The sequence below is a fragment of the Humulus lupulus genome, chromosome 8, assembly GCF_963169125.1.
Source record: "Humulus lupulus chromosome 8, drHumLupu1.1, whole genome shotgun sequence".
In the NCBI taxonomy this organism is placed as follows: Eukaryota; Viridiplantae; Streptophyta; class Magnoliopsida; order Rosales; family Cannabaceae; genus Humulus; species Humulus lupulus.
Genome location: NC_084800.1, coordinates 34,638,225 through 34,662,887, shown reverse-complemented (window position 1 = coordinate 34,662,887; position 24,663 = coordinate 34,638,225). Strand labels below are relative to the sequence as shown.

Genomic DNA, 24,663 nt, shown 5'->3' with positions numbered 1-24,663 from the left:
GGAAAAAATAATAAAAAGTGAGTACCAACACTAATCACTATCAAAATAATACATTGTCGATTTAAGATGACTAAAGTAAATGAGATTCGCATTATTTTCCTTCTTGTAATCTAAATGTGCACGTGCATTTTTTATAATTTTTTATCGGAATTTTTTTTTTTTTGTAATTCTTGGATTTGTTATTTTAAATACAAATTATTTGATAAATTACCATAACAAACAAAAATAAGAAGCTGAAAGAATTTTTGAGTATCGACACAAATTAATTTATTATGGTTTTTTCATTTATAGAGTTTTATTTTAGGTAATTACTAATTTGTGTAAAATAAGTGTTTTGACGAGAGTATGTGAATTTGTAGGGTGACGAAAGTAAGTTTGAAGAGTGAGAAACAAATATGTATTGGATTTTGGGTGGAGAGATTAAGATAGTTTGAGTGTATGAAATATTAAAATTTGAAGCGAAATAAATAGATTATTGTGGATTTTGTCATTTTAACCGACCAAATAATTTTTTTTGCTTTCTTTTTATTATTTTGCTGCACTTGAGAGGTTTCTCTTTTTTCCCAACCAGAATTATGTGTGTAGAGACATAAATGTGATGATTGTACAATTTTTTTAACATCTATATTATAACATGAAATTTATATTTAATGTTGCAACTACGAAGTTAAATGATCTATAACAAACAATACACGTCACACAATCAATTTTCCTTAAAGAATTTGGAAACTCATCATCATTTTCAAACTTCATTATATCATTTATATGGATAACGTAACTACTAAATTAAAGAGTAAAGGGTTGGGAGTTGAGCTTGTTAAACTATACCCTTATCTTACAAAACCATAATAAATTTAATAAAAATTTGATGAAAGCTTTCCTTATAGGGCCTCCAAAATAAGTGATCTTATAAATAAATATGGTTACTAAATTATGAGTGAATAATTAACAATATCAAATATCAGATATCAAAGGCAAGGCATTACAATATATGATATAATTTTTTTTTGTTTGGATTATTAACAAAGAAATATTCTATTAAAAAATAAAAACAATGTAGATGACGATTAAGCACCTACTTTCTCATTTTAGAGCACGTGACACGTATGCATTTATTTTTCATTAATTTATTTATTTGTTTGTTTTCCAACTTGTAATATTATTATTGTACTAATTAATTATACTCTATATTTTCTCTTAAAAAAAATCGTACTCATATTTAACGCAGCCTTTCACAAAGGGCCCCCTCCCCACTAAATTTCCTGGTAAGCGCTCACCCATCCAATCAAGACATACTTAAATGCCACTGCATTCGGGGCCCACAGTCAGATGATCCGCCAATTTCTTTTCCATTGGGCCTTGACAGACTATTTCCTCACAGCTGTGTAATCTTAATATTCTCCTTCGTTTTATTTTTTTCTTCTCTATTTCACTCGATTTAATTCGAAAGGCCTCCATTTTTGAAACAGAAGCTTCCACCTCTCTCACTGTAAGATTCTCCATTTTCTCTCTCTATAAAAGCTTTTCGACTGTCTTCCCTCTCGAAACTATCTCTTTCTTTCTTCTTTCTCACTCTAAAACCCTTATTTTCCTCTCTCATCACCCTCCTCCAACACCACCCATGGGATTCCCAGTCGGATACACAGAGGTCTTCTTCCCTAACCTCTTTCTCCACACTCTCTCCCTCCTCGGCTTCATCCGAAACCTAATTTTCTGTCTCTTTCATTTCCTCGGCCTCTCGGAATTTCTGGAAACCGACGTCGTTTGGCCCCAATCTTCGTCGTTGGGGTCGGCAGCCCAATCCCCGGATAATCCCCCGGTATCGGCGATCCTGATCCGAGAGCTACTCCCGGTGATAAAATTCCGGGACCTGGACACCGTGGACGGTGCCGGAGAACCCCCAGAAAATTGCGCGGTTTGCCTGTACGAGTTCGAGGGAGGAGAAGAGATCAGGTGGTTGACGAACTGTAAACACATTTTCCACCGAGCCTGTCTGGACCGTTGGATGGACCACGATCAGAGAACGTGTCCGCTTTGTAGAACGCCATTTGTCCCTGATGAGATGAAGGACGAGTTCAATCAACGGCTCTGGGCTGCTTCTGGGGTCGGTGATATTTACAGCGAATACAGCTCAGTTTGAGGTTGTAGAATACGAACTATCTCGCTCTCCTTTTCTTAGATAATTAAATATATTTTTTGTAATTTTGGTATGGTCCGCTTATTAAATTGTGTAAATATACATGAAAATTCTATATGGAAGTAGGAGAATATTTTGAATAAATTTCTGATACATGAAAGTGCTGTTATTTTAAATTATATTTGGAGGACAGTCAAGTTTATTAGTCAAACTATTTGAAAAAGTCCATGAATTTATAGTTTAAATCATTAGAAATGGACCTAAAACAATAGGCAAAATTGAATACTAGATTCCACAGAAAAATACTCATTAGATTTTTTTTTTTTTTTGAGGATGTTAATTCAATTAAAAAAATTGACTTATAATTATTTTTTTGTTTTTTATATAGGGGATGAAAAATGAAAATAGGTCGGGAGAGAAGTGAGTTTAGTTTTGGTATGTTGAGTTTGAAGTACGATAAGGAGTTTGTTAACTACGGTAGGTGCAGGTGGCTAACCGATTTTTTCGGATCTTGTCAGTGTCAGCCAACACTGAATTGGAACACCATCCTCTCCACTTTTTAATAATTGTTATTCTCACACTCACCCGCGCTTTTTTTCCCTTTTTCCTTTTCATTTATTTAGTAAATTTATTAATTTTTTTTTTACATGCATGGAATGGATTGTGGATGATGAAAAAAAAAGTTAAAAAACAAGTTTTAGCTCCAAGGTGTTATTAATTTATGAAAAAGGACAATATTCTATAGAGTATTTTTTTATATATGTAAATATATTTTTTATGATTTTAAAAATGTATGTATGATTTTAAAAAGTGTTGTTATTTGATATTTTAAGTTATTTATCACCATATAGGGTGGCACTCAATAGTTAGTTAACAATACTTTATAATATTTATAAAATTTAAATGTGTGAGATTCAATATTGTATTACACCAAAAGCGATATGTCATATTTTTGTTATGTTGGACAACAACGCTACTCCTTAACAATACTCTTTTAATAAATAAATGTTGTTCCCAATCTTTAAAATAACTTCCTCAGAAACTAACACAAAGCTGTGGGAAGAAGGTCAATTTATTTTGACAAAGAGTTTATAAGTTTATAGACCTAGCACTAGCAGTGTAACATTGTACATTGAACTTGTGGTGAGGCTTTACCACGTTCTTCATGTGTTATCCAATGACAATAATAAATTTATAACAATTAAGATATTTGTCGTGTTTCAAAAGATTTGGTAGCCCGTATCCCAATATTATTATATGTTATACAAGATTTAAGAAAACAACCTCTCATAAAAAATAATCTAATAATATATATAGTTTATCATCTATAAAAAGACCATACATGTCCAACACTATAAGTCTATAATTAATATAAATATGTAAATTACCTTAAAAAAGATGATGCTCCGAGACTAATATAAATTAGTGTGTTGTTTGACACATGAGGTACTCTTTTTAACATTTTTTTCGAAAAAATATATTTTAAATATTGTACATTTCTTTTTTTAGATTATACAAGTAAATCGTTTAACACTATTCATTCAAGTAATTTCACATCCTCGAATTTTGAATGCATAAACGATTTTCACGTGTCTACATATATAACATGGAACCATAATTTTTTTTCAACGCGGCTTAAACTTATATAGCAATCAATTTTAGAGTTCCTTCATTTCAAAAAAAAAAAAAAAACTCTTGAAATTTGAAAATATTGTATGACAAAAATCATCCGAATAAAAGTATCGACACTTTACCGATTAATATGTATAGATAAATAAAAATCAAAATATTATACTTTTTTTGGTTGGACAGTACGAAGTGGGTTTTGGGCCTATAGTGCTGTGCGTCCCTTGAACTTTGAGATTTTACAGCATGGAAATTCTTGTTTTTCTGGACAAGTTTAATATTTGACTGGAGAGAAAAGAATAAATTGAAGCAAAGTGTTGTAATACCCTCAAAAAAAAAAAAAAAAACAGAAAAAAAAAGGGAAGCAAAGTATTGTACTAATAAGGTATTTTCAAAATGACCTTGATTATGATTATGGACTTTTTAAATGCATGCACGTACTGTACATGATGTCAGATGTCACAAAATGAAAGTATTGGTCAAACTCATACCTAAACCTCTACCAAAAAACAAAAATGCATTTCTAATTACAATATAATTTTCTTCCTAATGTGGCAAATTGTTATAAACCATGTTAAAATAAAGAATATTTGGAGGGAAAATATCTAAATTATTTTGTTTGTAGCACTTAAGTATCTCAATTATTTTTTTATCAAGCCAAAGTACTTTTCGTTTATGTTTTGTTGCAGCCGTTTATTCCAACAATTAAGTGCATTTGTGACATATTAGCGAAAATATCAAATTAAATAGATATTTGTGGTGAAAGTACCTAATTTACGAGATATGTGCAACAAAAGTACTTAAGTTATGAGATATTTGCGACAAAAAATACTTAGTTTATAAACAAATTTGATATCACGTAGTGGACTTAGCAACAAAACAAACGATGCAATAAAATATAGACAAAAATTACTCTCATCGACAAAAAAATAATTTTACAAGTGCTACAAACATAATAATTTAAATACTTTTAACGCAAATATCCCTTAAAATAATGCAATTTATGGCTTCAATTTTTTGTTTGTTTGAGATAAACTGTATTTGTTTATTGATTTTGTATAATCTTATCTTCGTACCACGAAATGCCAACACCAACAATAATTGGAATTAGGGTAATCAACATTATTAGTCCTTTAAATTATCACTTATTTTGCAATACGGTAATTGATTTTGTTTAATTTAATTTTATTGCAATTTAGTCCTTGAATAAGCCGATTTCATCTATTTTTCCCTCTAAATAATAGTAATAAGAAAAGAACAAAAGAACAAAAGAAAAAAAATTTAAACTTGCATGAAGCATGGTTATTGTGCAGCCATGGACTTTGCCATTATTGGAAGTGATTGCAAGGTTGCCATCAACCATGGATTTAAATCATTAAGACATGACTTATGAGAGACTATTCAAGTGTTGGTGGTGACTAGAGAGAAAGAATAAACAAATACTCTGTTTATATTTTGTCAATTTTTAAAAAAAATATATAACAAATAAACTATAGGCAATATGGTATTGATTTCGTTTTAATATGTACCTTGCTCTAATTAATTGGATGACATAAATTGACACGCCCAATCTAATTCAATAAGAGAATACATTATTTATTTATTTTAAAGTGATTTGCTTAAATAGACACTTTAAATATACCATTATATATTTTTTAATACTAAAAGACACTTAGCAAAAATATAAAAAAAAATTCTTTGAGCCTATAATAACATTATTTATAAATGTTTGAAAAAAAGATATGCCTAATACAATTTAAATATTAAATATCAAATATAAAAACTAGATATTTCCTTTTTTATTATTTTGACGGTAATGTGATATTATTAAAAATAAATCTGACCAAAATTTAATTTAACTTGTAGATTTATTGTATTTTGTGAAAATAATAAATATATTTTTGTATTTTTAAAAATATAAAAGTGTAATTAGACACTCCATAAAATCGTGATGATTTTAAATCAGTATATTTTAAAACCAAAAAATATATATATCCAGAAAGTATGAAGTGCACATAGATTATACCCAATCATATATAGCAAAGCATTTAAAAAAGATTAAGTGTCACTTAATTACAAGTCACTTAAATACTTTGCATTACATATTATCAATATGCTAATTATAAGAGCTAGGATTATAAAGTATAATGAATCAAACAATCCACAAATATTTGAAACTGGAATCGATTTTTCATTTAAAGAGGTACGCATATTAAAGGTAGATTATTATTATTATTATTGGCTTTAAAATGTTTTAGATTTTAGTGTTTATTTTTTTTCCCAAGTGAGTAAAGCTTTAAAGAGTTGAATATGACTATATGAGATTGTGTGGTTTTAATCTCACCTGCATGAATTTGATACCCTGACCCTGTTGCCTTGGACTTTCACCCAGTAATTGGTACCTTCTTCACATATATATGTGATTCGTATATTTATATATACATTTATAGATATTTGTTGTCATCGTAGTTTGTAATAATAGTTAAATTTGTATAAATATATATAGAGAGGTGTATAATTATTTTTAGTGGAACTCCATTATTTTAAATTTTGTGGTTGAAATTATGTATAAATATACTTGACAATAAGGTTGCTTTTGTCAACTCCACTTAAAATCGAACATTACTCCATTAAAATATAATGAAACTAATGGCATGTTTGGTTTGAAGGAATGAAGATGGAATTGAATGAGGAATGCTATTTTTATGTTTCCTTTGCATGTTTTAACTTTAGAATAGAATTCTATTGGAATTATAATTCCAACAACCATTAGAATTTTCATTCCACTACTCTAGCAATGGAAAGACTTTTCCATTACTAAATAATACTACAAATAAATAAAATGGACTATTTTACCCATATATTTATTTTATCACTGAAAAAGAATTAGACAAATTCTCTAGTCCCTCTCATAACTTAGTCCAATATTTGGGGGCCATTAAATTTGCCAAGTGTCAAGTTGTCAGTAAGTCTCGTGTATTTTTATTTTTATTTTTTCCTTGTAGAACCAGTTGTATAAAATGGTTGTGAATAGTGTTGTCGATGTGGTTGTAAAAGGCAAGGTGTTATCCAATAAATTAGCATTTGTGACGTGGCGAATAATCTCTTGACACGTGGCTGACACCTGGAGCGTCTGCTAGAGTATCGACTAGGAGACACACCAGAAGCAGGACAGACCTGTCTTTACCACGACCAGACTGGTCGGTGGTTCCGCTGGCAAAGCAACATTTATGGAAAGATCTGATGAATCCCGAATTTATCTCATGCAATCTTCTGAATATCCCATGATTCAGGGGATAATATCTGTAACAATATTGGGCAACCCTCCATGAGCCTATAAATAGCGGGAGATGGCTCATGGGAAGGGACTTTGGGGAGCCCAGAAATCATAGAGATTATAGAAATTATCTGAGTAAACTTGTATTGTTTATGAGGAGTGTTGAAACTCATTGAACCCAAGTTCTCTGATCACACTTTTGATCCCATATCAATATCATTCTAAGTGGACGTAGGTCATTACCAGATCCTGGGGCCGAACCACTATAAATTACTGTGTTGTCTTTACTTTTGTCATTACGTTATTATCTATACATATTCGTCTATATCATTCATATTTTGACTCCGTGTCAGTTGGCTAAATCGTGGGTCAACACAAGGAAAATAGGGAAATCTTACGTCTAAAAAAGTGTACAGTTAATGTAGAGTCCAAGAACTTTACTTAGCTAGTTAGATAGTGGTAGTAATAGTAATAGCTAGTAGTAGTTATAGAATTGTTATTACTGTGGATTTTGGTTCAAGCCGGGATTTAGTTGGAAACTCCTAGCAATAGTTATGGATTTTATAAGTTTAACCTATAGTTTAAGAATATTAATTTTAACATAAGGTTTGGTTAATCTTGCTGGTTATTAATATGATGATTATTATAACCTAAGGTTTAGATAGAGCCAATAAGAATATGACACTTGTCATATGCATTGTCATTAAGGAATTATTATTTAAATGATAAAATAAAGGAAATATAAGACTTAGTCTTCATCAAAATCTGTTAGGAGCATGATATTTATTCAGATATTTAGACTCACAATTTTATTTATTTGTGGATTAGGTTATTTAGATAATTAAATAGATCTTTTTTTTTTTGTAAATTTTAGGGTACTGTAACTTCCGACCTATTTTTTGTTCTACAGCTCCAGATATGTTGATTTTACTGTAAGTTAGTTTAGAGTTACGGGATTTAAAAAGTTAGAAGATTTTTATTCCTTAGGATTCTATTTTAAATTTTAAATTTAAATTTGAATTATAATTAGAAGATTTTTTATTCCTAGAACTCTATAAATAGGACCTAACACCAAGTATTTTTTTTCATTCATTCATCAAGCTAAGTTCAGAGGCTGCAAGTTGCTAGGTTATTGTGAGAGTGTAAACACTTGGGTTGGGGATTATAAGCTTAATCATTTTTTTAGGTTACCAAACACTTGGGAAGTAAGGTTTATAACACATTTCGGTTGGTTTATAACACATTTCGGTTCAAGGTTTAGATTGGTCATAAAGCATTCAAGGTATTCCAAAAATCTAGTTCATTTGGTATTATTTTCTTCAAGTTCTTATAGTTTTCTACTCAGCCCCTAACTTTATTCTTTATTCTTGGATAGGAAATCTAAGTTCTTGAACATAAGGTTTTTGGTAAGTATATTCTTAATGGTATAGTTCTTCCATTCTTTTCATCTATTTCTTTTTAGTATACTCACCCTTCCATTTATGGTTTTTAGGAGTGTTCCAAAGTCTCAAAACTGTTCTCATATCCCGGTATTTTTGGTAAGGAAAATAGGCTAGATCTTGTATGTTTGTATGATATGTTATGTTTTTATGTTATGTTATGTTTAATATGTTATGATAAGTTTATGTTTTTATATGTTATGTTATGATTTACCCTACCTCAAATATTAGACAGGGGACGTAGATGGGTTATCATACACTACATGTGATTTAACCTACCTCAAATATTAGACAGGGGACGTAGATGGTTTATCACATGTCATAATGGCCATTATTAGTAGTCTTATATAGTATATGTTATGATATGTTTCTAGTATATGTTTTTAGTATATGTTATGGTATGTTGTGATATGATTTTATGTGTATGTTTATGCTGATTAGTAGTTTTCCTTGTTGAGCATTAGGCTCACTCCTTTTCTTTTAGTATGATGCAGGAAAATAGATGCAGAGGCGGAAGGATTCTTGGAAGCTTGGTGTGTGTATGGAGGTGAATGGAGTGGATGGGCTGCGTGTCGATTCGAGGACAACGTTTTTTTTTTGTTTCTTTAAAATTATGTTTTTATGTTTTTTTCCGCATGTAGTTTTGTAAACAATTTTATTTAAAGTTATGTTTTATTTTAAAACAATGAGCTCATTTATGTGTTACAAATATTGTTTCTTTAAGGTTTTCAATAAAGTTATGAATTTTCTTATGTATGTTCATTTCAAAGTTGAGTTTATGTTTAGTAGGTTTAATGATCTAAGTTTCATAGATAGTTGGGTCGTTACAGTTAAGGAGAATATGGTCAACTTAGTATAGATTTGGAACTTATTTACAATATTGGTAAAGTATCATTTTGCCTCGACAAATTAATTTTTAAGTAAGTAGTATTGTTATAGTGGAAAGTAAAAATACATTAACTAATTTGTTTTTTTTTTTTTTTGTGTGTGTGAATTGTGTTAGGAAAGACTTGAATTGTGTTAGGAAAGACTTAAAAAAACATTAGGGTTGTATAACTAATTTGGTATGATTTTTTGCCATTTTATGGTGTTAGGTATGTAAGACTTTCACTTTTGATAAGTATTTTATTAATGATTTGTTTTGTTACAGAATTAGAGTACAATGTAAGAGTATCAGAATATTAATACTACTAAGTGCATTCTAATTAAGTATGATGATATAATAATTAAACAGTTTGATAGGCGTCATTAGTTGTTTAATATTTGTTGTGTTTTAAAAATTTCATGCCACTTATTTATGTTGATAAGGTTTAAAAATTTCATGCCACCTAGTTGTTTAATCTTTTGTGTGATTTAACGATTAAAAAAATTAATGTGACCTTATTTAGAAGATGCTTAATTGATGAAATTTACTGTAAAATACATATGTTTAAAGTATGGACCACATTGGCGGCTTAGTTGATGATGAAAATATTATTTCGTCATTGTTTGCATGAAAGATGAGATAAACCAACTGAGATGTGTTAATTGTACGAATGTGTCGTATTAGTGGCAGTAGAACGTCCCCAATTACACTTATGTAATCTAAGTTGTAGTGATCGAAAACGAAGACACCCGTCTGGTGTAGCGCTAATACTCTTTCACCATTTGACCATACTTGCTTGTATAAAATGAATTTTTGATTTTTTTTTACTAGAATCTTGAAGATTAGGTTAAGACATTAGTAGTACTTGTTACGAAGATCGATTTGGTTGTCGTTGAAATCTTTAATGTTTGTGAATGCATTAATTGTCTTTCCCACTGATGGAAGATGCCTTATTTGTACGACCTTATTACAAACTAAGTCTCATAGTCGTAATTCATTGATAGAGTGTAGTATAACACATTCATTGGTACTCCATCCAATTGGTTTTGAGAATTGGATTGGTTGTAGGGGAAGTCTAACATCGCTATGCATTTTAATATCCCCATTTCTGAGATCAAACAAGTTTATGCATATATCTTCGTTATTTCCGTACAACAAAATGTTTTGACTTGTCGCGTGGTAGTGGTAGGTCTCCTGTTGAGGTTGATTTTGTTCCGTACAAGTTTTATGTACATATGTGGATAGGCATGAGAATTGGTGGTCTTCCCAACTTGCGAATCCAGTAGTTTTGTGGAAGTCGTTTGTGTACATAGTTATAATTTCATATTGATCAAATTCCTCTCTATAATAAACAACTTTTGATCACTATAATGAAAGTTTAAGAGGTCAAATTTTCACTATAATGAAAGTATTTTGTTCATTACTTCATTTCTCCAACCATTGGCATGATTACTTTCATAACATTTACTTTCAGATGTAGTTTCTCCCATGACTCATGATTTCACTTAAAATAGTTCAAACATACCAAACAACATAATCTTTGTCCAAAATTTTGATATATATAGTCAAGAAGTTCTACTACGTATTAGACAATTTTGCAAGGTCCTATAATGTGATTTATCGGTAAGAACATATTTAGCCATTAATTTTATTTATTTAATCTCAATCTTAACAACAACATTTTTTAAGTCTCCCTTTTCTTCCTCAACTCCTCTGTTTTATTTCTGTATGTTTCCAAAGCTAAACTTAAATGTTAAGGATTTTCTATACATTTCAATTTATGACCCAAATATATGTAAAACTCACTAAAAACAAAATGAGATGCCCTATTTTGATAAACTCAAGTTTTCTACATTACTGGGTTTCAACAATTTTTAAGAAACGAAATGGTACCTACAAAATGATGCTCAATCACTACTCGTAAACTATGTACATTTTCCACCATGACAATTTCTTGCAAGTTATAGAGGATATAGCAATTTTAATACACAAGTTTAATAAAACATTAATTTAATTTAAAAAATATTAAATATTTTTAAAAATGCTTTGAAAATAATTTTTTTCTCGTGTCATATTTGTTATTGTCATAAATTAAATGACCAAATATTTTAAGAATAATTCACTATTTATTTTATATTTTTTTATATATTTCAAGAGAAAAAAGAAATAAAATAACATTTAATGATCCAAATAATATGATTTGAAAAAAATAAGGACCTAACTAATATAAAATTAATTTTTTGAACCTAAATGTTACCGAGTATAAAAGATAAAGACTAAACTTAAAAAAAAAACCCTACTTTTAATCAAGCAACTTTTCATCAAATAAATTTGTTTGTTCTAGTTCTTTTTCGGACACTCGTCTACTTTCGGATTTGGTATGCCTTCTTCATTATCGTGCGTTGGTAATGTGCATAAAATTATATAATGATTTGTCTATTAGAGTATTTGACATCTTTAGACCAATTAGTACAACATACAAAACCACAAATTTCTTGACTTTGGTCTATTTTTTCTCGATAATCAATACTCGAGCATATTGTGTTTTAATATCACTTAAGCTACTCTATTTATCATCATATAACTTTACACTAAAACTACAATTTTTATATAAAAACCCACTCCTTCCCATTTGTAATATTTAATTCCATTTCCATGTCAAATTAAAATTTTATTAATATTATATATACAAATATATCCTCTCAAATGCAAGAATTCCTTTATTAAAAAAAACCTCTCACAATCTTAACCATTTATTTTTTATTATGTGATAATAAAATTATCTCAAAATTTGAACAAATTCATATGATATATTTATTTAATAACACCAAATATATTAACAATTTTAAAAAAAAATCATATTACTGAAGTTATGTCGTGAGCTATCATACCATCTTACAAAAGGGGATGAAATCCAAGGCCCACTCTCAAAAAATGTGGCCCATCTCGTGGTAAGGTTGCTTCGGCCTGAAGGACTTGAATTAGATTATTAATTTTTTTTTTTTGGGAATTTTTAAAAAATATGACTTTTATACTAAAATTATGAAAGTTATACTTTTTTTAATTTGTATGGGAAATTTATTAAAGAAAAAATTAAAGTATGGAAACACAATTAGTAGCTAACTAAATATATGAAAATGTCATATTTTTTTATCATAGTTATATTTTCTTTGATTTTGAAGGTAATTTTATTTTTATTTTTTTCCATCATTTTTTCTTTTTTTTTTCTTACTTGTTTTTTCTTCCATTTTTTTCTTTTTCTTTTTTTTTTTACCAATTTTTTTCTTTCTATTTTTTCATTCTTCTTCTTCTTTTTTCCATTTTTATTTATTTATCTATTTTTTTCTTTCATTTGTATTGTTTTGTTTTTTTTTTCATATTTTTTCAGTATTTTTTTTCATTCTATTTTTTCTTCATTTTTGTATTTATTATTTTCTCTTTCCATTTTTTTTTTCTTTTTTCACACATATGAGCTTTTTTTTCTACCAATTTTTTCATTCATATTTTTTTTCTTTTCATTTTTCCATTATTTTTCTTCTTATTCTTTTCATTCTTATTTATTCATCTATTTTTTTTCATTCATCATTTCTTTTGTTTTTTCTCATATTTTTTTCATTTTTGTACTTATTCTTTTCTCATTCTATTTTTTTTTTCACACATATATTTTAACATTATATAATTATTCTACTATTTTTTTATTTATTATCTTTTATTATTGTAATTTTTTTATAGTGTTTTCCACTATATGTACAAAAAATTCAAATCAATTACTGTAACACTTATAGGAATACCAAAATTTGGAAAGAAAACTAATAAAAATATGACAACGTGAATGGGTAACTGGTTACCTTCACATTCTTTGTATGTATATTTCTTAGGGTAACTGGTTACTTTCACGTTCTGGTGTGTATATATTTATGGTTTCTTTATGGTAACTAGTTACTTATGTTACTGAAATCATAGTTACTTCTTCTTCCTTTTTTAATGAAGTTTTCTTCCATTTTGTCCTTCAAATTTGATGTTTCTTTTCATATTTAATATGAGTAACTCGTCACCCCTCTTAGGTAACTGGTTACCTCTCTTATGGCAGAAAATTACTCATCTCAGGATAACTGGTTACCCCTCCTGGTGCATGTTATTTAACTTAGTTCTATAATTTTTTTTTAAGATCAATCAAGTAACTGGTTACCCTACCCAGGATTTGAAAAAAAACGTACAATCTTAAAAAAAAATGTTTATAATAAATAAATAATAATTTTAAAAACAATTCATATTACAAAAAAAAAAAAAGTTGTAAAATAACCAAAGAAAAATTTAATATAAAATTAGTAATATAAAAACAATATAAAAAATAAATAACCTAAAAAAACAATAATCAAATTACAAACATACCCTTCCAAATTTGATTAAGAGTAAAACTATGGCATAAACCAACTTTTATAAAAAAATATGGGAAAATAAACCCATAAAAGTGAAATTTTTAAAAAAAAGCCATATTTTTGCACACTCTATTAAAAATCTCATATAAAGTGTAATTTCCTCTCTTTTTTTTGAGTAAAAGATGTTTTTTTATTCATTGAAAAAAGAAATTCATAATGCCATACAACTTGTAAAAACTAAGCAAGATGAAGAAAGAAATAAAATCTTCTAGCCAAACAAGTTCTTTATCTACCCAAAGAGTATGCACAGTGAATACATGATGATGATCATGAATTAATAATACTCTTGAAAATTTAGACAACAAACTTGCTATATCTTCTAATAAAGATATGAAGTCATTAAAAAGTAACATTTCTAAGAGAAAGCAGTCACAACTCTAAACAATCTTATGCAACAGCGTGCAAAGAAAGACAAAAAAAAAAAAAACCTATATCTAGCGCCACCTTTAAAGACAGATTCTGACTCTACCAATTCTAATTCTTCTTGTATAGCATCAGAATATCCAATGACAATTATGAATCTTTTTAAATGAATCAACAAAAGCAATAATATAAAGACATTTTAGAAAATAATAATAAAACACTATACAACTAAGTTTAATCAATTGCAATAAAAATGAAATACAATAAAATAATATTAAGAGTTAGAAAAAAAATCTTATTTGTGTAGTATCTCAATTGTGTATTGATGTTTTGATGAAAATGGTCCAATGACTAAAACTGGAAATTGCAACCATCCTACAAAGTGTTGAAAAATTTCTAGTGACTTACAATTAACACTCACAATAACAAAAATTTGTAATAACAAATAACTCTAATGACTTGAATAATAACTACACAAGTTGTCAAAATAATAATAATAAAAACTAAAATAATATAATATAATTATAATTAAACTGCCAAAATAAGTGAAAGAATTTGATCCATTGAAAACTAGCTTTGTAACTAATAAAAACTACAAGAGACATGATTGACCAAAAATAAATAATTAGTGGTTCAAAAAACTGAATATATAATAAAAATAAGGTATGAAAATGAATGTAAAATACTTATTAAAGGACACTTTAATCAAGGGAAAAAACCTAACTTAAAAACGGTCCAAAAAAAATCTTAATCATATCGTTTCAAAAAATACTATAGAGAGAGCATATATATATATATATATATATTTATATATACTAGGTAAAAATAATGAACAATGTAAGTTTGCTTAGTTTTATAGTTATAAACATGCTTATTCTAACATGTATTTATTTTTATTATTTCTAATCATCATATAAATTTTAAATAAACAAATTGTTTACTGAGTTTTTCAAAAACTAGAATTATAAAATATAAGAGAGTTGAAGAATAAAGGATTAGAGATAATCGCACAATGAATTTTACGTGGTTGGGGCGTTAAAAAGCATTAGTCCACGAGTCAGTTGTATTAGAGCTTAAGGAGCTTTAGTAATGGAGTTTACTCTGAATTTGAGCAGAGTATATGCTTACAAGAGAAAAATCGGATCATCCCCACAGTGCACAATTGTTCATATTTATAGGCGGTTGAGTGCCTTGGATTTGGGCCGGACTAATCCGGGCCCAATGAAGATATAAACACTATTTGCTCTCTGATGGAGACTTAATACAAATGATTTTATTAACTAAAATACACTAACGAGGGCCCATTGGGCCGACTTGAGCACTAACACGTTGTAAGACTGACAACAGTTCGCAGCTTCAGTTTTATTCGCGTGGGCTTCTAAGGAGATCTGAGGGACAGGATCCGTCAGAGTAGTGACAGTACGGTTCTGAAACAACAACGTACATTCCGTATGTAACCTCTTATGCAGGTTAGTTATGGGGACAAAACTCCATATTTCTCGAGGTAATGTCAGTGTCGGGAACAGTTTTCCATACCCAACTCAGTCGCTCGGTCCTGGTTCGTTTACTAACATCTTGATCCATTTACCAGGACCCTGGTTCGTTTACCAAAGTCCGGATTCATCCGCTACTGTCCCGGTCCATTTTTAGACTTATAGGAAACAATATCCTTATTGTTCCCCGGACAACACCATACAAGGGATCCGGGAAGATGAAACGTGCCAACTTCATGGTCCCGACTAACATTCCGAGACAATGTTGGGCCTATTGATATTTGAGTCGCCAGGACTCACTCCTTCCCCGTCTATTGGGTCCGATCTGGGCCTTAAGTTTTTTCAGGTGGCCCATGGACTCAAGATGCGGAGCTGCGAATGTGGGGAGGAAATGGGGATAACATAAACAATATCATAAAAATAAATAAAATATGTTTAATATAATGTATTACATAAATGTATTGAAAAATTATGGCAAAACATTGTCTATAATTTTAATAAAAACCAGTTCATTTTTTTTCAATATATAATAAAATGAATTACAATTCTATAGTATATATAAATATTTATATTAATAATATCTACATATATGACATCTAAACACAACATTGATATAGATATATATATTTACATGACATATATATAAATTACAATAATATTTTAAAAGAAATTAATAATAGAATAAAATAGGAATAGAAAAAGTCATAGTGTAGAGTAGTATACATGCATCAACTATTTTTAGTTTCTAATGTAACTCGAAATGTCATTTGGTGAATTTGATGAAGAGAAAAAGCCCCAATCATATTAATACTATGCATGAATTTTAAATTTAAGTTTGTTGCTAATTTTTTTTTTTAAAAGAAGTTTGTTTCTAGTTGATAGTAGATTATATTACGTTATATGTTTAATATGATATTATTTTAATACTTAAAGTTTAAGTGTAATTAAATTTTATTTAAATTATAAAACATATAGTTTTATTATTTTTAAATAATTGTCATTGTAAAATATCTCAAAAATATATTATTTTAATTTTTTTAATTATTTATTTATTTAATTTGATTTAAGTTTAAATAATATTTACAATCTATCATTAAATATAATAATATTCTGTTATATATAAGAATATTTCGTTAAATTAACGAAAGAAAGAAAAAAACTGTTAAAACCAAGAATCTCAGTTATCTACACACTTGTTATCCCAAAAAATTGGAGTTCGATGACGTAGCAATAGAAATGACAAATGGCAAGGAATGGTTGGGTGATCTGGCTTAGGAGTGACCCGGTAGACCAGTGAAGAATTTTTGACTGGCCAGTCATATGTTTGTCTGCCCAGGCATGACCATGTCCGACCAGTCATGTGTTTGTCTACCCAGGCCTGACCATGTCCGACCAGGCACATGTTTGTCTGCCCAGACATGACCATGTCCGACCAGTCATGTGTTTGTCTGCCTAGGAATGACCATGTCCGACCAGTCAAGTACATGTCTGCCCAGTCAAGTGCATGTCTGCCCAGCCAAGTGCATGTCTGCCCAGTGAAGGTTTGACCGACCAGCCTGAATGTGATATGGATTGACTAGACAGAGCAGGGCTACGCAAGAGATCCCAGAAACGAATTCAACAAGAATCGGTCTTGGCTTGCGCGGGAATCTCTCAGTTTATCCCATGAATATAGTATACCGTTATATTTTGAATATTATTGTAAATTAAATATAATGAGAATAGCAAAATATCTCGATTATGGGGGATATCATCTGTACGATCCTGAACCCATAAGTTCAAGGCTTATGGCATCATAAATGGGACTTTTGAACTTTTGATTCAAATTCTAATTTTCTAGAGAGAGAGAGAGTACTTGTATTTGAGAGAATTCTTGTATTCTTGTAATCTGCACTGAAGAAACTCAGTTGACTCAGGTTCATCTGATCTTGAGTGCAGATCTATAATCACAACTCTAAGTGGATTAGGCTATCACCAACACATTGGGGCTGAACCACTATAAAAATCGTCTGTGTCGTTTATTTCTCTTGAAGGTTTTTATCGTTTTTGACGTCTACACGTCGTTGGCCAAAAACGCAGTCAACATTTTGGTGCTTTCATTGAGACCCTGAAGAGAAAGACGGCCGGTCCTTGAAGTATTATGGCGCCTAAGAACACCAATGCGGCCTCCAAGAAGACAAGCTCCTCTAAAGAGCTTGCCAGATCAGAAGGTCCTGGCCCACAAGACCGTGAGACTGAGCCTAGAGTTGTGCTCTAGGACGTGACTCCAGAAGTTGAAGAACTCTAGGAAGCCATGGGGGCCTTCCAGGAGGAGATGGCACAATTCAACGCCAGACAGGAGGCGTTCGCTGAAGAGATGGCCAGGCAGAGAGCTGCGTTAGAGCAGCAAAGACGTGATATGGAGGACAAAAGCGAAGAACTCAGACAACAACAGGAGGAGGTCAACCGGAGACATCGTGAAGCAGCACTTGCTCTAGAAGCGGCTACCCAATTGGCCCAAGCCAATGCTCAAGCCGCAGCACAAGCAGCCACCCAGGGAGCAAGAAATAATAATGTTGGTCGGAGGACCACTGACAGAGCCGATTCTCGAGGACCAGACAGAAGCAGGAGTGACCCCCCTAGTCGGGAAGATGATGGGGACTGATCCATAACTGCCTCGATACAAAGGGAGCACTCTAGAACCCCCTCTAGGAGCCACCGATCAGAGACTTCTAGATCAGGGAGTCACCGATCAGGTAGTAAAAAGACTCCACCCAGGCAGGATCAGACCAAGACTCCTCGAGAGAAGAGGACTTCACAATTCAAAGATGGGCATGGTCATGATGAAGCTAATAGTCATCACACCGACCAGTCAAAGGAAAAGGAGGGCAACGACCAACAAGGAAGGAAAGACTGCCCAGGACATACCGAAAGGCCTCCACTGCACCCCGACCAGCAGCGTAGTAGGAGAGAGCAAGTCCCGCGTAGTAAGCCCTCTGAAAAATTGAAAAGTACGGTGTTTGATCGGGCAGGAGAGCATGCTTCCCGGAAGGATCTGAGGGACGTTATCACCAACAAGAGGAGGACCGTCCCGGTAGAAGGGCAAAATCTGGACCGCCCTGCCAGTCAAGTAGAAATACTTGACGACAGCGCGCCAGATGGTAATGCCCGACCAGGCGGTCAAGATCTTGGAACTTCATCAGTTGCACCAGCCATCCAAGCCCAGTTTGACATGCTAACAGATGCAGTGCAAAGTTTGTCAAAACGACCTTCCGAGATAGATGCGATAGACTACCGGAATGGCAGCCCATTTTGTGCCCGGATTAGAGCAGCCCAGTCGCTGGCAAAATATAAATCACCAGTTCTTCCAATATATACAGAAAAGGCAGATCTCATCAGACATGTTGGGAAATTCGAGGACCAGAGGGAATTGCTCGGAGTAAGTGACGACTATCGGTGTAGAGTTTTCCCGACTACATTGTCGGATACTGCCCAAGAATGGTATTGGAAGTTTAAGCCAAACTCTATTACCTCTTGGGAAGCATTCAGGAAGGAGTTTTGTAGACAATTCAACATTGCCCGGACTCCACCAGTTTATGCCAACCACTTGGCAGATATCAAACAAGGAAAAGATGAATCTCTAAAGAATTATATACAAAGGTTCATGAGAGAAGCCTATAGAGCAACTGCTGTAGGAGACGAGGGGAAGATGGTTGCCATATCCGCTGGGATAACTTATCGGAGCCCTTTGTGGGATAGTATACATAGAAATCCAATTTCAACACTTCAAAAATTTCTTGACCGAGCAGACAAGTATATGAAATTGGATGATGCAATCAAGAAAGAGGAGAATGGCATAAACAATCCAGGCGGATCAACTGACTCTCCTATGGATGGTGGAAAGAAACGTGGAAATAACGGGCCTGACCACCATGAGGAAAAGAAAGTAAAGTTGAGTTCAAATGAAAAGCCAACCAAGTATGAGCCTAAGTTCACTAACTACACCACTCTCTCAGCTAGTCGAGCGGAAATATATCTTGCTAGTCATGAAGAGGTTCCCTACAAGAAACCTTCACCCATCATGAAAGAGATGAGGAAGAGAGACATGAATAAGTTTTGTTGTTTCCATGGAGATTATGGTCACGACACGAATGAATGCAATCACCTCAAGGACGAGATAGAATTTCTTCTCCGGTCGGGCAAGGTGAGGAAGTACCAGGCAGAGACACCCCAAGGAGAAGGAGGCAGCAGCAATCCTGGTTTCAGACGACAAAGATCTCCACCCTTCCAGCCCAGACCTGTGGACTTTACCTTAGACACTGTATGTGGAGGTCCACACTTGGCTGAGGAAAGCAACGAAGCAAAGGAGAAGTATGCTGAGCGGGAGTGCTAGGATCAGGAGCCACTGGAACGGCGAACGTCCGTGAATATATTATTTCTAAATACCACTTTCAGAGTGGTAGCTTGATTTCGAGTTGTTTGACTTGTTATTTAAGTTTGGTTTATGAGCTGGTTATTTGCTAATAACCAGTAATTTTATTTTTGAACAATTTTGGTTGTTTAAGACTCGTTATTAGATATGTTTTGTCCTTTTTAATTTACGAGTAATAAAAGAGACTGCGCGCAGCGTGGTCGATTCTTGCTACAAATATGCATGTGTGTTAGTTATCCGAATAGTGGTCAACTGGTCGGTAAAATCGGACAGTGTTCAACTGGTTGATACGTTCAAGCAGTGTTCAACTGCTCGAATATTTTTCATATGTTCTATGTGTTTCACGAGTAATTAGCTGCTCGAACAGATTCGGTCAAGTAGCAAGTGACTAAGGATCTTTCAACCCTCGATCACCTGGGGGCACATGGGGTATACTGGTATATAATTTAACATAGGCAATAAGAGCACGAGTTAATATATCTGTTTTTAGGCTGACTTGTAAATTTTCGAAGTCCAAAAAGGCCATTAAGCTAACTTGTTTGACAAAGCTTAAGTAACTTGGAATTTTTTTAAATTTCAAGTTAGAAGCAGATATTCGTGTGACAATAAACATTATGCTCATAAAATATTAGAGCAATAAGAGTGTGAGAAAGTATACTTAGTATGGACTTATGAAATGTCTAAAATTTCTAAGTTAGAAAACTAAGTACTCATGCGAAAATATAAGGCATACATCAGAGTGACTTTACTATTCACAAAACACTTATAAATTTTTAGTCTAAAAAGACTTAGAATGTTTTAAGTTAGCAAAGAAAAGTAAAGTATAAATGCCAACAGCTCGACTGTACGAGAAAAATATCAAAGCTGGTGAGCAACAATTGTCTTCACAAGAATAAAGAGCAAACTATTAGCCAGATACAAGGTTTAGCTGATTAGGTGCAAAGTTTTCCTGGTCGGGAGAGGAGATACAACTTCCCTAGTCGGCTAAGCATATATCACTGGTCGAGTAGGAAACTCTGTTGTTTAGCATGAATAACATCGATGAGTCCCTGGAGTGAATCAAACAAATTAGTCAGTTCAGCAGAAAAATATTTATTTTTACTACTTAGATAAACATTTTTTAAGAAATAAGAATATAGAGTGCATGAGGAAAAAGAGACTTTGATGCCTAGAATGCTTGGGGGCATTAATGTGTCCGAGTAGTACACATGACCGATCGGACGGGTGTGTATGCCTGAGCAGGCTACATCAGGTATGTCCGAGAGTGCCGAGAAGTTGCGCCTGCTGTCCGAGCGGATGGTGATGTCCAATCGGCTTGAGGTCTAGTCCGAGCAGATGCGCGTGATAGCTGGGCGGATGCTGTGATGTCCGATCGGCTGGAGGCTAGTCCGAGCAGCTGGCTGCATCCAAGCGGTGTGGGGGATATTCGTCCGAGCAGCTGGGCGCGTCTTGGTGGATGGTGGTGTGCATGTCTGAGGGGCAGTCATGGGTGGTCCGAGCATAGGCACGCGTGTCCGAACAGCTAGCGTGCGTATCCAAGGCAGGGGTGTGTCTGAGCGTCCGTGCGGGGTAGGTTGTGTCCGACCAGCTGGAGCTACGTTGGCTGCGTCCGAGCGGCTGAAGGTAGGTGTCCGAGGGGCATCAAGGTGACCGATTGGTGGGCATAGAAATTCAAGACTAAATCTTTTGCATCTGAGTAGCTTGGGGCATACCCATTGTCCGAATAGCTAGAAAAAATAATGCCCAATTAACTATAAGGTCCAAAGGGACAATAAATCTCAAGGACATGGGGCACAAACATGTTTTCTTACTCATGGGATACTACCACAAGATCAAAAAATAGAATTTGAAGAAATCAAAAGACAAGTTCAATCGTGGGATTACGTGAAAGTTATCGATTGAAGGGAAGCTTTTGGATGACCTCAAAAGCATTTTGCTAGAAGAAAAGTTTATTATGTGAGTATATCATATAATAAACTTGGGGGGCAAATGTTATCCCCAAAAATTGGAGTTCGATGACGTGGCAATAGAAATGACAAATGGCAAGGAATGGTTGGGTGATCTGGCTTAGGAGTGACCCGATAGACCAGTGAAGAATTTTTGACTGGCCAGTCATATGTTTGTCTGCCCAGGCATGACCATGTCCAACCAGTCATGTGTTTGTCTGCCCAGGCATGACTACGTCTGACCAGTCAAATGCATGTCTGCCCAGTCAAGTGCATATCTGCCCAGCTAGGAGCATGTCTGCCCAGCCAGGTGCATGTCTGCCCAGTGAAGGTTTGACCGACCAGCCTGAATGTGATATAAATCGACTAGACAGAGCAGGGCTACGCAAGAGATCCCAGAAATGGCTTCAACAAGAATTGGTCTTGGCTTGCGCGGGAATCTCTCAGTTTATCCCATGAATATAGTATACTGTTATAGTTTGAATATTATTGTAAATTAAATATAATGAGAATAGCAAAATATCCCGATTATGGGGATATCATCTGTACGATCCTGAGCCTATAAATACAAGGCTTATGGCATCATAAATGAGACTTTTGAACTTTTGATTCAAATTCTAATTTTCTAGAGAGAGAGAGAGAGAGTACTTGTATTTGAGAGAATTCTTGTATTCTTGTAATCTGCACTGAAGAAACTCAGTTGATTCAGGTTCATCTGATCTTGAGTGCAGATCTATAATCACAACTCTAAGTGGATTAGGCTATTACCAACACATTGGGGCTGAACCACTATAAAAATCGTCTATGTCGTTTATTTCTCTTGAAGGTTTTTATCATTTTTGACGTCTACACGTCGTTGGCCAAAAACGCGGTCAACATTTTGGTGCTTTCATTGAGAGCCTGAAGAGAAAGACGGACGGTCCTTGAAGTATTATGGCGCCTAAGAACACCAATGCGGCCTCCAAGAAGATAGGCTCCTCTAAAGAGCCTGCCAGATCAGAAGGTCTTGGCCCACAAGACCGTGAGACTGAGCCTAGAGTCGTGCTCGAGGATGTGACTCCAGAAGTTGAAGAACTCCAGGACGCCAAAAACGCGGTTAACAACACTTATTATATAGAACAGATATTAATCATAACTAACTCAATTTAAATATTAAAATTTGTAAGTATTTTGTAATAACTAATTTAAAACTGCCAAAATGGAAAAAACGTTCTTAAAAAAACTTAAAAACTATAATATAAATATAATATATAATAATTATATTTGTCAAAAAAAATATGTATATAGTAATATTTATTTGAAATATATAACTTACTAAAATAACTTTCAAAATCAAAACATCACTACAAGTGGATAACAACAATGGGAAATTCTTTCCTACTCACATTAAAAACGCCACATTTTCATTGTTTTCATTTGAAACATAGTTGCACGAGGGAGAGTGCAATGCACTCTTCCACTGGGTGCATGTGTGTGCACTACACACACCAGAGAAAGAGAGTAGGGATGGGAGCTGATTTAGTGGGGCCAGATGCAGAGAAATAAATTTACATTTGTGTGCGACATGTGTCGCTAGATGGAGCATTGCCTAATTAAAGTATAAACTATATCTGGTGAAAATAAAACTCGAAATAACTAAATAAATGTATAAAAAAAAGTATGAAGGAAAAATGTGTTGCTAAGGAAGATATACGATAAAGTTCTTCACTCCAAAATTGATTAAAAAAAGTATGTTAAACTCATTAAAAGGATCTAAAACTTGCTAACTTTGCTAAAACAAACCATAATAGTGAAGTCACAATCAGTACAATGGAAAAAAATTGACATTATTTGTTCTGTTATAAACCACATTAAATAAAAATAAATTATGCCTACAATATAGTGAGAAACTAAACCTAAACTATTAAAATCTTAAATATACTATCAAAAAATAAATAACTTAAATGTAAAACGTAAAACGTTGAGGGGGTGTTTGGTATGAGGATTTGGTTTGGTAGGAATGAGAATATCAAATCTAATTCATGTTTGGTAAATTTATTTTTAATGGTTTGGAGGTTTGTGTTTCCAAGTGGGTCCTATTTTTTAGCTTGATTTGAGGATAATCTTAACCCCTTTAAATACTTGAGTTTCACATTCCATTAATCTAAACCCCTCTAACTCTACTCCCCCAAACTCAAACTTCATACCAAACACCCCCAAACTCAAACATCATACCAAACACCCATAATAGTCTTAGTAAATATAACTGAAATAACTAAGAGTAATAAACACCAAATAATAATAATAATAATAAATATGTATTAATATTTATAAATATGTATTATAAGCATAAGTTTGAAATTAATTAACTTATGCTTTGCGGATGACTTGATTCTTCTCAGTAAAGGATCCAAACAGTCTATAAAAGTTCTTAAAGAAGTCTTGGATGGTTTCAGCAACACAACTGGGCTTTATATCAATGTTAGCAAGTCTCAAATATTTTTTGGAGGGGTTGATCCCAGGGAGAAGAGGGAGATCATTAGGGATATTGGTTTGGCTGAAGGTTTCTTCCCTTTAAAGTATTTACGAGTGCCTTTAAGACCAACTAAATGGAAAGCTGAAGATTGTGGGATTATTATTAAAAAAATCAGATTGAGACTTCATACTTGGGGAAGTAGGCACTTGTCT

At 32.6% G+C, this 24,663-nt stretch overlaps 1 protein-coding gene across 1 annotated transcript; it reads left to right on the top strand.

Moving 5' to 3' along the window:
• The first annotated feature begins 1,454 nt into the window (after positions 1-1,454).
• LOC133796746 (brassinosteroid-responsive RING protein 1-like) lies at positions 1,455-3,346 on the top strand. The gene is made up of 2 exons (XM_062234392.1): positions 1,455-2,141; positions 2,526-3,346. Exon 1 carries the CDS (start codon positions 1,622-1,624, stop codon positions 2,138-2,140), a length of 519 nt encoding a protein of 172 aa, XP_062090376.1. The 5' UTR covers positions 1,455-1,621; the 3' UTR covers position 2,141; positions 2,526-3,346.
• Positions 3,347-24,663: the final 21,317 nt, after the last annotated feature.